Consider the following 15,361-nt stretch of genomic DNA (forward strand, 5'->3'; position numbering starts at 1 on the left):
CTCTTTCCATCTCTCTCCAGCTCCATCGACCTTCAGTCCTTCATGGCTCGAGGCCTCAACAGGTGAGGGGCTCTCCCCTCCCCAGCCCTCCTCTCCTGTCTGCTCCCCCTCTCCCACTCCAATGGCCTTCACCTTCCTCGAACTCTCCTCTTCTCCTCCATGCACCCTCATCTCCTCCATATCTGCCCAGACCTGCCCCTCATCCCCGCTCCTGCTGCCCACATCTCCCCTCCTCTAGGCCTCCCTCCCTTCCTGGCGGGGCCTTGTCCTTGCCTTCTGCCCACATGTCCCCTCCCATCCTCCCTGCCTGCCCTCTCCAGAGCTGCTGCCGCCAGCTCTCAGCCCTTCCCTGCAGGTCCCACTTTGCACCCCGAGGCCTGTGCCAGACCACAGCAGGCTGCATCACCAGCAGCCTTGGTCTTACCTCCTGCTTGTGTGCCCCCTTCCCTTCCCACAGCTCTATGGACATGGCTCGCCTCCCCTCCCCAACCAAGGAAAAGCCACCCCCACCGCCTCCTGGTGGGGGGAAAGACCTGTTCTATGTCAGCCGTCCGCCTCTGGCCCGCTCCTCGCCAGCATACTGCACGAGCAGCTCGGACATCACAGAGCCAGAGCAGAAGATGCTGAGTGTCAACAAGAGTGTCTCCATGCTGGATCTGCAGGGCGATGGGCCTGGCGGCCGCCTCAACAGCAGCAGTGTGTCCAATCTGGCGGCTGTTGGGGACCTGCTGCACTCGAGCCAGGCCTCCCTGACAGCGGCCCTGGGGCTGCGGCCTGCACCTGCTGGGCGCCTCTCCCAGGGGAGTGGCTCGTCCATCACTGCGGCTGGCATGCGCCTCAGCCAGATGGGCGTCACCACGGACGGTGTCCCTGCCCAGCAACTGCGCATCCCCCTCTCCTTCCAGAACCCTCTCTTCCATATGGCTGCTGATGGGCCAGGCCCCCCAGGAGGCCACGGAGCGGGTGCTGGCCACGGCCCACCTTCCTCCCATCACCACCATCACCACCACCACCACCACCGAGGTGGAGAGCCCCCAGGAGACACCTTCGCCCCATTCCATGGCTATAGCAAGAGTGAGGACCTCTCCTCAGGGGTCCCCAAGCCCCCCGCTGCTTCCATCCTTCACAGCCACAGCTACAGTGATGAGTTTGGACCCTCTGGCACTGACTTCACCCGTCGGCAGCTCTCACTCCAGGACAACCTGCAGCACATGCTGTCCCCTCCCCAGATCACCATTGGTCCCCAGAGGCCCGCCCCCTCAGGGCCTGGAGGTGGGAGTGGTGGTGGGGGCAGTGGTGGGGGTGGCGGGGGCCAGCCGCCTCCATTGCAGAGGGGCAAGTCTCAGCAGTTGACAGTCAGCGCTGCCCAGAAACCCCGGCCATCCAGCGGGAATCTATTGCAGTCACCGGAGCCGAGTTACGGCCCTGCCCGTCCACGGCAACAGAGCCTCAGCAAGGAGGGCAGCATTGGGGGCAGCGGGGGCAGCGGTGGCGGAGGGGGTGGGGGGCTCAAGCCCTCCATCACCAAGCAGGTAGGTGAGGGTGGGAGGAAGGCCGGATGGGTGAAGAGCAGGGAGGGAAGGAAATGGGTTGGAGAAGTGGGGGTAGAATAGTCTGTGGTGTGAAGTTCCTCACAGTTTTCTCACCTCCTTTCATTCATTAAACAAATGTGTATAGAGTGCCCGCTCTGTGCCATGTGCTGTCTGGCACTGTGGATTCGGCAGTGAACAACAGACACAAATCCCTGCCCTCACGGAGCTCACGTTCAGAGGGGAGACATGATAAATAACGCACATAGCATTCCCGAGGTGACCAGTGCCAGAGCAGGGGAACAGGGTGGGGACTGTCAGCTCTTCTGGCAGTGCTCTCCCTCTCAGTGCACCCTGCCTTCTCCCACCTTCCCTCTCTCTGCCCCCACCTTGCCTCATCCCAGCACTCTCAGACGCCATCCACGCTGAACCCCACGATGCCAGCCTCCGAGCGGACGGTGGCCTGGGTCTCCAATATGCCTCACCTGTCAGCTGACATCGAGAGTGCCCACATTGAGCGGGAAGAGTACAAGCTGAAGGAGTACTCAAAGTCGATGGATGAGAGCCGGCTGGACAGGGTACGCTGGCCCCACCAGCCCCATGCCCACCTTGCCCTTTCCCCACTGGGGAGGCCTCTAGTCATTGCCAAGGGAGGCATCCAGGGTCAGGTAGTTATGATGGAAAGAAAAGACAAAGACCTGCTCCCCTCTCTTGAGAAGCCTTCAGTCTATTAGGGGAGACCAGATATAATCAGTCTGTTGAAAAGCCAATTTCAACTCTATTTTGTGGGTTATACACATCGTAGACCACGTGGGGAAAACATGTTCTATCTCAGGTTTACCTCCATGTTCTTCCCCAGGGAGAACGGAAGCCCTGGCTCTCAGGACTGCTCGGGAAAGGAAAGTTATTTTACCAGCAGTGTGAGCTGATAAATTGGGCAGGGGCAGAGGGGTTGCATTATGCTTACCCAGTCACTGTCCCATGGGCATTGGTGACAGAGGGTCGGTGTTGGGATGTGGTATGTATTGACCCAGGTGTGGAAAGACCATCCAGACTCTCAGCTGGTGGTGGACCAGAGCAAAAGACAGCAAGAGTGCTGGGGCACACACAGATAACTTAGCAGAAAGTTCCTTAGGGAAGCCGTTGCTCCCAGGACCCTGAAGAAGAGGGTGGCAGCAAGATTAGGTTATATGTGAAGAATGTAATGACTCCAGTTTGGGGGAGCAGAGAGGTTTCCTGGGGGAAGTGGTCTTTGAGCATAGGAAAATTTGGGGACTGATTAGATGGGTTTGGTCCAGCAAATTCCATGAGAATTAAGCCTTGATGCTCCAACGGAGCCATCGTAGGTAATGAATTAACATCCTTTATGTCTAGAATGGGGTTGGTTATGTATGTACCCTCTTTGGAGAATGAGAAAGGCCTCTCAGATCATTTATTCTGTTCTGTGCTTCAGATGAGGAGTCCTTGTTGAGGAAGGCTGTAGACTAGTACTGTCCAGTAGAACTTTCTGCAGTGATGGCAATGTTCTCTAATCTGCACTGACCAGTACGGTAGCCACTGGCCACATGTGGCTGGTACAATTAACTGAATTTTTAGTTTTATTTATTTATTTTGGTGAGGAAGATTGGCTCTGAGCTAACATCTGTTGTCAATCTTCCTTTTTTTTTTCTCCTCAAAGCCCCAGTATATAGCTGTATATCCTAGCTGTAAGTCCTTCTAGTTCTTCTATGTGAGATGCTGCCATAGCATGACTTGATGAGCAGTGTGTAGGTCTGTGTCCAGGATCCAAACTGGTGAACCCCTGGCAGCCAAAGCGGAGCATGTGAACTTAACCACTATGCCACCAGGTCGGCCCCAGTTTTATTTAAATTTTAAGTAGCCATATTTAAGTAGCTAATGGCTACTGTGTTGGATTGGTTGGCACAGCTCTCAACTCTAGAGCTAACAGGGCAGATAAAATGAGTCTTCTGAGCCCTCCCAGCCCCCGTATTCAGGGTCGTTATCCACAGAGGGGCAGTGCTGGATTCTCAGCCTGGACTCACTTGAAGCCCAGATGCCGTGTCCCCAGGACAGAGCCTTTCCTCTCCCTAGCCAACGTCTTTTCCTCCTGGTCTCCCCAGTGTGCTCTGGGGCCTGGGTTGGGGCTGAGGAATCACCTTAGCTTTAATTTTGGGGTACAGTCACTCAAGGTGTGTCCGTGAGTCTCCCTAGGTTCCCGTGTGGGTCCTCATGTGTCCAGACACACAGGTGAGGACATGTATATACCTCTCGGGGTGTAGGGGTCTATCACCTCGCTCCATCTTGAGGGAGCCTCAGCTCCATGGAAGGGCCTTCTCAAAAGCGAGCGTGTGTATGATCAACAGGCAGGGGACAGGCTGGAGAAGGCAGCTGGGATATCCCGCGCAAGGCAGTGGCTGTGCCTGGCAGGCAGGGAGGGAGGCTGGGTGGTGGGCTCAGGGCAAGGCGCCCCTCACAGTGCGGGGTCGTGTGCCCGGCGGGCAGGTGAAGGAGTACGAGGAGGAGATCCACTCACTGAAGGAGCGGCTGCACATGTCTAACCGGAAGCTGGAAGAGTATGAGCGGAGGCTGCTGTCCCAGGAAGAACAGACCAGTAAAATCCTGATGCAGTATCAGGCCCGGCTAGAGCAGAGCGAGAAGAGGCTGAGGCAGCAGCAGGTGGAGAAGGACTCGCAGATCAAGAGCATCATTGGCAGGTGAGGAGCGGCCCGGGGAGGGGTAGCAAGGGAGAACCTGAGGCTGAGGAGACCCAGGGAGCTCCCCCTCCAGCTGCCAGCCCCCAACTCAGGACGCCGTGAGGAAAACCCACCATCCTACTCCCACGGGTGCCACCGCTTACCCACCACCAGAAGGGAGAAACCTCTTGCTTAGTGCACTAAATGTCCATTTACCAACTCTGACCTCGCTCCTGATAGACTAACTTCTGAAGCCCTTGGAAAATGTGCCTGTTAGTGTCCAGCCATCACTGTGTGTCTGCACCCAGCCTAGGCTGGGACTACTCACTGGTTATTCTCAACCCAGCCTGGGATGTTCCCCCAAACCTAGGCAGGGGTGCCTAGCCAGAGGAGCTCCTGACCATCCCCATCCTGGCCAGACCCTCCCTCTCCAGCCTTGGAAAGGTGTTCCGTTAGAAAATAAGTAACCCCTGTTTCATAAAGCCTGTGCACGCTTTCAGTTGCTCTGCCAAGCAAGGGGGTCAGTTATCTTGAGGACTGGGCAGGACCCCGGGCCCCACTCCAACCAGAGCCAGCTCCATTTCGATCCAGTCTAAAAGTATTTTTGAGTACAATTAATTAGAAGAAAAAGGCTTGACTTGAAACTTTTTTTGAAAACGACTGCTCTCCTTCATATCCTTTATGAGAAATCACCTTGAGAATCTCTATCAAAGGCAGGGAGACGCTGGGAATAATAGTGATTGCAGAGATCCCTCTTGGGCGAGGTGTCAGGTCTTCAGCCACAGAAGGTCTGTGGGGGGGCACTGGCCTGAATGGAGGGTGGAGGGCCGGGGGGGTCTGGGTGGTAGAGCGCTCTGAGGCCCAGAAAGCTGTCCTTAGCAGGGAGATGTGAGGGACCCTGAGAAGAAGGTGAGTAATGGAGTCTTTTGGGTGGAGAGGGACTGAGGGAGAGGGGAGAAGGATGCCTGAGGCTTTTCCAGAGAGGTGCAGGGGTTCCCTGAGATCAGAAGTTACATGGGCAGGTTCCGAGCCCGTGCCCGCCACTAACCCCACTGAAGCCCGTCCCTTCAGGCTGATGCTGGTGGAGGAGGAGCTGCGCCGGGACCACCCCGCCATGGCTGAGCCGCTGCCTGAACCCAAGAAGAGGCTGCTCGACGCTCAGGTGGAAATTACAATGTCATTTATCTTCTCCGTGTCCCATCCCCATCCATCCCACTGTCCTTCGTGCACTCACTGCACCAGCCAGCCCAGCCCCATCGCCATCTGTCTCTCCCACTGTCTTCCGTTTGTCCACTGGCTGCTCCTGGCAGCCCCTCAGTGACCCCATCTTCATCCCATCGTCTGTGCCTTTGTCACTCCTGGCAGCGTCAGCCCCACCCCCGTGCCTTCCCACCCTGTCTTTCCCACTCCTGTCTGCGTCTCAGGATCTCTTCCAGAACCTCAGTCTCTCTGCCCCTAGACCCTATCCAGTTCCCGGGTCCCCTGCCCCTTCTGTGCCTGCTCCTGTTCAAGTCGGAGTTCAGCTTCCTCTGAGCTCTTCTTGGGCTGGGAGGGCTGGAGGCTGCACTTTGCTAGAACAGAGCACAGGGCAGTATGAGTTCTAGTTTCCCCAGGCTCTGGACGGTGCCCTGGGGAGTTGGGGTCCCCATCACCTCTGTTCTCTTGGCTCCCCAGTTTTCCTGACTCCTTGGCAGCTCCCGCAGAGCTTCCTGTTCCTGACTCTTCAGATCTTGAAGGCCTCCCCCGCAGGCTCTCCTTTCCCTCAGTGTTTAAGTCTAGCCTCCTTTGGTCTCTCTCCCTCTGGTCCTCACACCTGACTGGCTTTCCAGCTCTCTGCTGCCCTCCTTCTCTTCTCACCAGCCAGCTTTCAGGACCTCCCTCCTGTGCCCTTACCCCTTGCTGTCTCCAAATTCTGCTCACTTTCCCTCCCATGCTCCTCCTTCCTCTGCTCTGACCGCCAGGCTTCCCCACCACCACCACCAAGGCTCCTGACCCCATGACCCCACTCTCTCCCCCTGCAGCTCCTCATCAGGTAATTCTCCTGGTTCCGCTTTGACCACGGGCGGAGGACACAGGGGGAGGTGACTCCGGACCACTGCAGGTTGGTCATGAAGCCCACTCCCCTCCGACTCTCCAGAGCCTCTCCCCCCTCACTGCTGCCCTCCACACCCGACATCCTCCACAGACCCTACCGTCCTGACACCTCCCGCACAGACCCACCTCCCAAGGCACTGCCCCAAGAGAGCCCTTCCCGCTGCCTCCCCGCACTCTTAGTGATACCTTTCCAGCGCCAAGCACTCACCCCTAGACAGGCCCAGCCCCAGCGCATCCCCAGATCACACTCCCTTCCTACACGCCCTCCCCAGCCTCCTCCTGACTCAGTCCTCCTCCTCTACCTCTCCAGTGTATGTCTGTCACCCCCCATTTCACCAGAGCGTCCTTGGGGGTTGGGATGTTGGGGGTGGGGTTTGTTAAAGGGGTGGCGGTGATGATGGGTTGGGGGACCCTGGCTAGAGGGGCTGTACTGACTGCAGCAGGTAGGTTGGGGGTTCCCTTCCTTCCCTAACCTTGGTTCTCTGCCCCTCCTCCTTCCACCCCCACCTGTTTCTCTTCCTCCTCCCTTACATCTATGAGGTAGAAGGCATCAGGGGCTCCTAGTCGGCCCCACTGGGTGAGAACTAAGAGTGGGTAGGTAACTCACGGAGACTTTGCAGGGCCCTGGAAGGAATGCTGTTCAGATGTTGGGACAGTAGGCAGGGTGAGTAAAGCAAGGAGCAAGAAAGGAGCCTTGACAGATGTTAGGACGTGGACTGGCCCATGTGGCGTGGGAGTTGGCAGTGGGGTGAGGCGTCTTCCTAAGTAACATCATGGGCTCAGGAGCCATGTTGATTCCCAGGCAGAGATGCCAGGGACCGCATGTTAAATAAATCTTTCTTCTTGTCAGAGCTCACATCCTGGGGTTGTGAATGCCACTCACTCCCCCTCTCCCACCACCCAGTGGCCTTGCCGGACACATAATCCTACCTAAAAAGCCAGTAAATGGGAACCTGTCAGCCACCGACATCATTTCTGAGTTGCTTTATTTTCTGTGGGATTGATCTGCAGTGGGCAGTGGCTCCTCACACTGTAATTTTAACTCTGCCTGGCCAGCCTCTCTGTCAAAGTAGTTAGTGATCTGTAAGCAGATGCTAAAAGGCACCAGGGGACCTCACCATTTAAAGGACTCCTGCAGTGACTTCTTTTGTAAAATGAATAATGGCACCCTAATTTATCTACTTTCTAAATTTGGGTCCATGGGGGTGTAGGGGGCATGCCTATGTGCTGTCACCAGCAGACAAGCAGAGGGAAGGGAATCTGAGGTTTCCTGTCCCTGCCCTCCTGCCACACTCAGGATCCCCCACCACACGCAGTTTCCTCTTTTGCTGACTTGTGGAGTGTGGGATATGCTCAGCAAGCTAAGAGGGCAGCTCTGCTTAAGACCGGGGTTTTGGTGACCTTCTGAGAGGTGGGCTCTGTGGTTGGGAAGGGAGAGCTGGTTTGGGAGCCTCTACTTGGAACATGTTTGTTTCCTTTAGAGCTATGGTCACACATAACTAGGTTGCCCAGGCCTAAATGCCCTGTGGCCCAGGAAATAAATTTGGACACTTTTTCTAAACCACTTTTAGGTACTGGTCCCTCTGCAACTCAGCCATTAATTTAAAAATTAATTTGGTACCTCTATTTTAAAAAGCCAAGTGAGCGACCAGAAGTGTAGTACAGATGGCTTTCTTCTCCTCTCCCAGCAGAGGAACAGAAGCCAGAGCTGAGGGCAGGAGCCAGGAGTTGGTCCAGGAGCGGTAGGGGGTGACAGAATAGGCCCAGGGGTGGGAGTAGGGTCTGGTACCCCTGGCTCTCTAAGTGGGAGCCCAGGGAGAGGGACTGAAAGGAATGTGGGGGTGGAAAGGAATGAAGCGTTTCTGCTTCCTGGGGATGCAGAGATTGGGGCATGCTGTGTCTCTGCAGAAGCTCCTGGTCGTTTCTGCCTCTGCTGTTAGCATGAGGCAGCCCTCCCACAGTATTTGTACCTTCCCACATCACCTCCCTGAATCCCCTTCCTTTCCCCCCCCAGTACAGTTAAACCTCTCTAATTTGGAATGTTATATTTGAGAAGATGGCCACTCTGAATAAGTGACAAAAGTGAATGACAGTGTCTATTTAATGAAATGCATGTCTTCAAAATATATACAGTAAGTAGAACTCGATGAACAAGGCTTTTCCACTCCAGGCCCTCAGGGAGCATGCGTTAATGAACAGATAGGATTGAAAAGTCTGTTTTCTAGTACAGCTTAACTATTCCCTCCCACAGGCACATTTCCACTATTAATTTGCTTAGCACACCCTTTCTTCATAGATAAAGGAAAACTCAAGCCCAGTTTTTGTTCAAATTATGAAAAATTTCCAAATCCACGGGGGTTTGGATTAATGAGGTTTTGCTGTACTGCCTCCCCTTGTTCCCTCAACACAAAGCTCCTACCTTGGATTGGAGGTGGGCTGAGAGGGGTTCCAAGAGGAGGGTGGGCTGGGCAGGGCAAAATAACAAGGGTGAGGTTGGGGGTGAGGTGGGAACTTGCTTCTTTTGAACTGGTTTCCTGGTGTGAGTGACTCCCTGGGTTGAAGGAAGGCCCCTGTTAGGAGTCTGGGGTGAGATTCTCCTCTCTCTGATCCCAGAAGATGTAACTTCTACTGCAGGTGAGAGATACAAGAGGAGGATGGGGGAAGGGTGCTTCCGGGGAAGTGGGTGGACATGGTTTATGGAGGGGGCTGGTTATGGGGGAGGCCACTACTAGGGGACTGGCACCCAGGCCCCCGCGAAGCGTCTCAATAAGTCCGCGCTCTCCTCTTTGGTGTCTTGCAGGAGAGGCAGCTTCCCCCCTTGGGTCCAACAAACCCGCGTGTGACGCTGGCCCCACCTTGGAACGGCCTGGCCCCCCCAGCCCCGCCCCCCCCACCCCGGCTGCAGATCACCGAGAACGGCGAGTTCCGAAACACCGCAGACCACTAGCCCACCCAGCATCACAGACCTTCTTCCCCTCCCCATGCACCCCACCCTGGAACAGCACCAACCACCAGGACTGGAGGTCGCCGAGGGACAGCGGGATTGCCTCCCTAAATGCCTCCTTGGGGGGCACCAATCCCCCACCCCCACCGCACCATTTCCAGGAGGGAGAGTGGGGACCCTTAGCTGCCCCCTTTTCCTTCCTGTTGGGGTGCTGCCCCCTGTGACCCCCAGGGACCCTTGCCCCAGGACACCACCTACCCCACACAGACCCCTTCACTCCGGGGTGCTATCCCCATCCTCTGCCTCATCGTTCCCCTGAGCACTGGGGGACAGACCCTTGCCCCCACCCTGGGGGTGCGGCACCTCCAAACTTTCAACTTCAGGGTGATTTTTTAGCAGTAACCAGAGCTGACAATCTAACTCCCCTCCACCGCCCCATTTTGGCCTCCCCTGTCCCCCTTGTTATGGGGAGGGGACCCCGGGTGAGGGGGCCCTATTACCCCTTGATTTCTCAGGAGCGTCTGGGGGGGCTCAGCACGCACAAACTCCTTCTCCTCCTACCACTCTTAAATTTACTCCCTCCCCACCCAGAACCCAGATGGGGTGGAGGGGCCACCGGGGCAGGGAGGGGGCGGCAAGGGGGGAATGGGAGTTGTCTCCCCTTCCTCCCACACCTGATCTGCTCTTGGCTGGTCCCAGAGCGGGGTGAGGGGGCTTATGCCCCCCCCTCCCCCAGTGTGTTGGGTGGGGTGGAATTGAGGTTAGGGTGAAGGGTTAGGGTTTAGGAGGGTGTGTATGTTGGGGAGGACAGACTAGTTGATCTGCCCTACCCTAACACATACAGTCCCCCCTGCCCCTCCCCTCTCTCTTCTTGGTCTCTACTCCCAGGGGGAGGGGGGAACTTACTCTAGGAAAAGCCATGTCTCTCTCCCCCAGGGTGGGGGGACCTGTGTTGGAGGGGGGGGGTGTTGGGGGCCCCCTTCCATGACTCTGTCCCCCTGGGGGGAGGCAGGACAGGGCTGGGCTTCCCTCTCATCCTCCCCCCCTCCCCAATCTCCCTCCACCTCCCTCCTTCCCTCCCGCCAGCTCCACAATTTTTCGGTGTTTCTCTGTATATAGCTCTCTGGCGGGATAGGGGAGGTAGGATGGATGGGGTTTGGGGTGGGTAGGTCATGGGAGGGGTGAAGCCCCTCCTTGGCACCCCCTCTTCCCTGACTGCTGTCCCCTACCCAGCCTTGCCCCCTCATCCCTTCTTGCGTTTGGTATTGAGACTCTGTTCCCAGACTCCACCCTTCTTTCTTTTGTATGGACAGTTCCCCTTCAGTCCCATTCCCCTACACACATACACCCAGCCGGGGCCAAGTTTATACTTATATAAAAGTTGTAAATATGTGATATTTTATCCCTGTGCCCTTTCCTTGCTTTCCCAACCCCAGACCCTACCCCTGAACCCCCTCCCTCCTCTCTTCTTTGGCTGTTGTAATTATCTGGGATTTGTACTGTACATATCCGGGGTGTGTGTGTGGGGGCTGGGGGCAACCCCTCTGTACAGAGCTTCCTGGCCCCCTCCCCTCCACGCTTCCCTCTCTCCCACCCCCCTAAGGGTAGGGAGATGCTCTTCCTACCTGTTTTATTTTGTTTTCTCGTTCTCCCTCCCCACCCCACCCCACTCCCAGCCTTCTCTATCCCCCCTCACTGTCCCTTTTTCTCCACTCCCAGCCCCATTTCCTTTTTTTCTGGAGTGTGTGGTGAAACAGAAAAATCATGTTTAATAAACGGAGATTGTTCTTTTATCGCTGTGCTGACTTTCCTAGGCTGGGATCTCCAGGGAGACCAGCAGGGTGATAGGATCTGCCTTTTGAGAGGAGGCTGACAGCCTGGGAGAAACTATATCCCTGCGTGATGCCATAGTCTCCCCCTAGAATCTCTCTCCCCGACCCAGTCAGGAGATTCACTCCGTTTTTGACCAGGGGTTTTGCAGTGGCCAAACGTACCCAGTCTAGCTCTTCCCTCACCACTGCTCCACTTAACCCGAGGGAGAAAAGAGTCAAGAAGCAAGCACCAGCATCTGATAAAAGATTCCAAGTATATTTATATGTATCTTAACAACAAAAGAAATTACCTAGAAATAGGGTTGGTTTAATTGCTGGTTAAAATGCTCCCGTGCGGAATGGAGGAAAGAACCTGGTTCCAGTCGCAGGCCGACCACTCGCCAGACTCGGTGTCCCCCGAGGAAACGAGATGGCAACACCTACCTCGCGGGGCGGGGGGAGGACACAGGGTGCTGTGGACAACGCCTAGCCCACACAGCAGGTGCCCACTTAATCTCGTTCTTTCGGCACCTACCGGGGGACGGGCGCTACGTTTACTCGCCGCGGTGACTCCCGCGTCACTGACTCCGTCCGGGCTGCGCTCTCCAGAGCCGCCCTCCCCACTCCCGCAGGGACGACCACCCCACGCGGCGCCGCGGGGGCCCGCGGCCTCTTGCCAGCACCGCCCCCTCACCCGCGCAGCCAATCAACACGAGGCTTGTAGGCCGCCGCCCTCCGATTGGCTGCGGCCCTGGCCCCGCCCACCGCGCCCGGCGTCGGCGTCCGGCGAGGAGGCGGCGGCTTCCGGCCCAGGACAGCGCGGCAGCTGTGGAGGCGTTCGGGGTCTGCCGGGTGAGTACTGGCGGGGTCGTGGCAGCGGGCTGGGTCGGTCAGGGCCGGCGAGCTCAGGCTCGTGGCTGAAGCGCTTCGTCCTCCGCGGTCCTGGAAGTGAAACCCCGGTTGGTGTCTTGTGGGCAGTTTTTGTTTTCTCGGTGGAGGAGTGCGCGGGACCGATCGGCAGAAACCACCGCTGGCCGAACAGTTTCCGCGTGCCGGGGGGTGGGGGAGGCGGGTGGAGTGCGAGGAGACCTGGTCCCTCTTAGCCGGAGCTTCTGTGACCCCATCTGTTTCCTCCGCAGCCTTCAGTCTTGCCCCGGCCCCTCGTCTCCTGTGCTCGATCCTCCGGAGGCTCTCTTTCCGAGGAGGCCATGGATACCTCGACGCCCTTGCCTCCCGTAGCCCCCTCCCCGAACTTCAGCCCAGCCCCACGGACGATCCAGATCGAGTTCCCTCAGCACAGCTCGTTGCTGCTGGAAGCCCTGAACCGCCACAGGCTCGAGGGAAAGTTCTGCGACGTGTCCCTCCTGGTGCAGGGCCGGGAACTTAGGGCTCACAAAGCCGTGTTGGCCGCGGCCTCTCCTTACTTCCATGACAAACTGCTTCTGAGGGACGCGCCACGGCTCACTCTGCCCAGCGTCATTGAAGCGGATGCTTTCGAGGGGCTGCTCCAGCTCATTTATTCAGGGCGCCTCCGCCTGCCGCTGGATGCTCTCCCTGCTCACCTCCTTGTGGCCAGTGGGCTCCAGATGTGGCAAGTAGTAGATCAGTGCTCAGAGATTCTTAGAGACCTAGAAACCTCAGGTGGCGGACTTTCAACCCCTGGATCGACCGCTTGCCACACGCTTCTTTCCACCACATCCTCTCCAGGAGGCTGGTGCATAAGCTCTTCCTCTTTCCAGACCGAGGTGCAGTCGTCCACTTCTACACAGAGTCTTGTTGGAGGGGAGGGGAGTGAACTGGAAGATGTGTTACAGATTCAAATTGAGGAAGAGGAGGAGGAGGACCAGGGGTCAGCAGCACCCTCTCAGACTCCTCAATCTCAGAGAGCGTCAGGGGATTTTCCTCGCCCTCATGGATCCCAGCCACTGCCCGTGTCCTCTACTCCCCGCAGGCTTCCAGAGGGGGAGAGTGCACCACTTGAGCCTCCTGCCCCTCAGACTGCACGGCCTCTCAAAATCTTCTACATTAAGCAGGAGCCCTTTGAGCCTAAGGAGGAGAAATCAGGAGGTGGAACTCAGTCTGGAGCAGCAGAGGAGGAGACCAAAGTGTTTGCTGGAGGGGACTCAGAGGGGAATGGAGAGCTAGCGTTCTTGCTGCCGTCAGGAGCAGGGGCAGCGTCTGGAGGAGCGGGCTCGTCAGGGAAACCAGTGGATCTTCACGGGAATGAAATCGTGTCAGGAAGTGGGGGACCTGGAGGAGCAGGGCAGGCTGTGCACGGGCCTGTGAAGCTTGGAGGGGCACCCCCTGCCGATGGGAAACGCTTTGGTTGCTTGTGTGGGAAGCGGTTTGCAGTGAAGCCGAAGCGTGACCGGCACATCATGCTGACCTTCAGCCTTCGACCCTTTGGCTGTGGCATCTGCAACAAGCGCTTCAAGCTGAAGCACCATCTGACAGAGCATATGAAGACCCATGCAGGAGCCCTGCATGCCTGTCCCCACTGTGGCCGTCAGTTCCGAGTCCATGCCTATTTCCTTCGCCACCAGGACCTGTGCAAGGGCCAGGGCTGGGCCACTGCTCACTGGACTTACGAATGACTGCGGAAGCCAAATACTAACTTCCAGTCCGAGAGCGCCACTGTTGCTGACGGAGTCTTACCCTCACTCCCACACACCTCCATGCTCGATCTTGTAATCAGGCCAAGAGAATAGATACGTTGTAGACCTCTTTTTCTTGGGTGTGGGCCTCAACCTCACAGATCTGGAAATTCAGATTTCTCGTCTCACCCAAGGTTTTTACTAATAATCCTACAGGAAAGTGGTTTATAGGCTATATGTAAATTGATCACTTGCCCATAATAGACCTTCTTTTCATACAGGAAACCTGATTTCAGGTTAGAAGTTTATTTGATGAGAGAAGAGTTAGAAGAAAAAGACATGATCATCAGTGTTTGATTCAGTGTCCACGAGGAGGTCAAGGAGCTGGTCTCCATCTCGAGATACGTTTGACTCAGAGTTTGAGTAATTTAGAGACCAAGCTCTAAGGTTGCCGCCCCCTCATCACTGCTGAGATGATGCGAACAGAGTTCTCTTTATGTACCTTCTTATGTTATATCTTTCCAGACATCCCTCAGATCATAACTTGCTTTCTTACAGTAGGTACCTTCCCAGCACCTGTATTTTTTATGTTGTAGTTGAGCACGTTAACAAATCAAGCATTCCACGTGTCATTCCGAGCGCCCTCCTGAGTAGAGAGTGTGCCCTCGGCAGCCGGTGCCTCTTGTCTACCTTTGACCACCAGTCATCACTCGTGTTGATCATAGTGATTGGAATGTGACCAGTGAACTCAGGAGATGACAACTGACCTGAAATGCTCTCAGGGCAACACCACTGCTCTGAAAAAGTGGCCTTGGTCACAGGGACTCAGGGCTGAGATGGGGCGTGCTGAAGGGTGGAGAGTAACTGTGCAGTGGGACAACACCCCCTCCCCCTCCCCCCACCCACACAGGACAGCCCCTTGGTTGAGAGGTAGAAGGGTAGATATTGGGATGGGGAGTTTGTCACAGGTTACTTAATTTCTTCAAATAAACTTTGTCCTGAAACCCAAGCTGACAGTGGACTGAGGAGTAATTTATGTGGGAGAGACGACCTGAGAACAGAATTGCGAAGACTTGGATGCGATCTGTATGCAGCTGGGCCATGTTGATGGGGGGAGAGTGGGATAGTTTCACACCATGCAGAGAACACTGTCCGGGACTTCAGTGGGCCGGATTCTAGGCCCTGACCTGCCAATGAGTAACCTCTGGTGTGTTACCTTATCTTTCAGAGTCAACTGTCACTTTTTGTGTGTATGTGTTGGAGGGGGAAGGTGATAGGTACCTTTAACTGGTTCTCTGTCTTTTTTTTTAAAGGGATTGGTTCCGCTGACCTTTACCTGTAATACTCCCTGGCTTCGTGTATTATGTGTAACGTTTGGTCTGTTCTACAAACATTTAATGCAAAGCCTTGTACTGGACCCTCACTTACATTCTGCCCTCAAAGATTTCACAGCTACTACCAAAGCTAGACAAGTAATGATGATGTGGTGTGATAAGTCCATGGTAGTGGGCAGGACAAGCTACTGTAGTGGCACAAAGGAAGCCCAGCAAAGACCTATTATAGGTCAGCAGAAGTTTCACAAAGGACTCCACATGCCAGAGTATGGCAGTGGGTGTGGGTGGCTGAACTGATGTGGAAACATGCATTGAAGTCACAACTACAGGGCCAGGAGTGATAGCCTTCCCCAAAGCATGTT

At 56.0% G+C, this 15,361-nt stretch overlaps 2 protein-coding genes across 25 annotated transcripts in view; both read left to right on the plus strand.

Annotated features, from left to right (window-relative positions):
- SYNGAP1 (synaptic Ras GTPase activating protein 1) overlaps nt 1–11,053 on the plus strand; it is a 33,635-nt gene extending 22,582 nt beyond the window's left edge. For 7 of the 23 annotated variants that reach the window (XM_023624717.2, XM_023624715.2, XM_023624723.2 and 4 more), the window contains 6 exons: nt 21–62; nt 458–1,532; nt 1,934–2,107; nt 4,032–4,243; nt 5,294–5,384; nt 9,117–11,053. In XM_023624717.2, coding sequence (XP_023480485.1) covers nt 21–62; nt 458–1,532; nt 1,934–2,107; nt 4,032–4,243; nt 5,294–5,384; nt 9,117–9,263 — 1,741 coding nt within the window. In that variant the 3' untranslated portion in view covers nt 9,264–11,053. Of the gene's footprint in view, nt 1–20; nt 63–457; nt 1,533–1,933; nt 2,108–4,031; nt 4,244–5,280; nt 5,385–6,243; nt 6,324–8,330; nt 8,449–9,116 lie in introns of all 23 variants that reach the window. The other 16 variants (XM_023624720.2, XM_070244454.1, XM_070244453.1 and 13 more) reach the window with 13 other exon arrangements.
- Nucleotides 11,053–14,674, plus strand: ZBTB9 (zinc finger and BTB domain containing 9). 2 transcript variants are annotated; one of them, XM_005603517.4, is made up of 2 exons: nt 11,053–11,923; nt 12,211–14,674. In XM_005603517.4, exon 2 carries the CDS (start codon nt 12,280–12,282, stop codon nt 13,663–13,665), a length of 1,386 nt encoding a protein of 461 aa, XP_005603574.1. In that variant the 5' UTR covers nt 11,053–11,923; nt 12,211–12,279; the 3' UTR covers nt 13,666–14,674. The 2 variants fall into 2 exon arrangements, with proteins under 2 accessions (XP_005603574.1, NP_001244056.1); NM_001257127.1 differs by lacking the exon at nt 11,053–11,923 and having other exon boundaries at nt 12,280–13,665.
- Nucleotides 14,675–15,361: the final 687 nt, after the last annotated feature.

This window comes from Equus caballus, chromosome 20 (assembly GCF_041296265.1).
Source record: "Equus caballus isolate H_3958 breed thoroughbred chromosome 20, TB-T2T, whole genome shotgun sequence".
In the NCBI taxonomy this organism is placed as follows: Eukaryota; Metazoa; Chordata; class Mammalia; order Perissodactyla; family Equidae; genus Equus; species Equus caballus.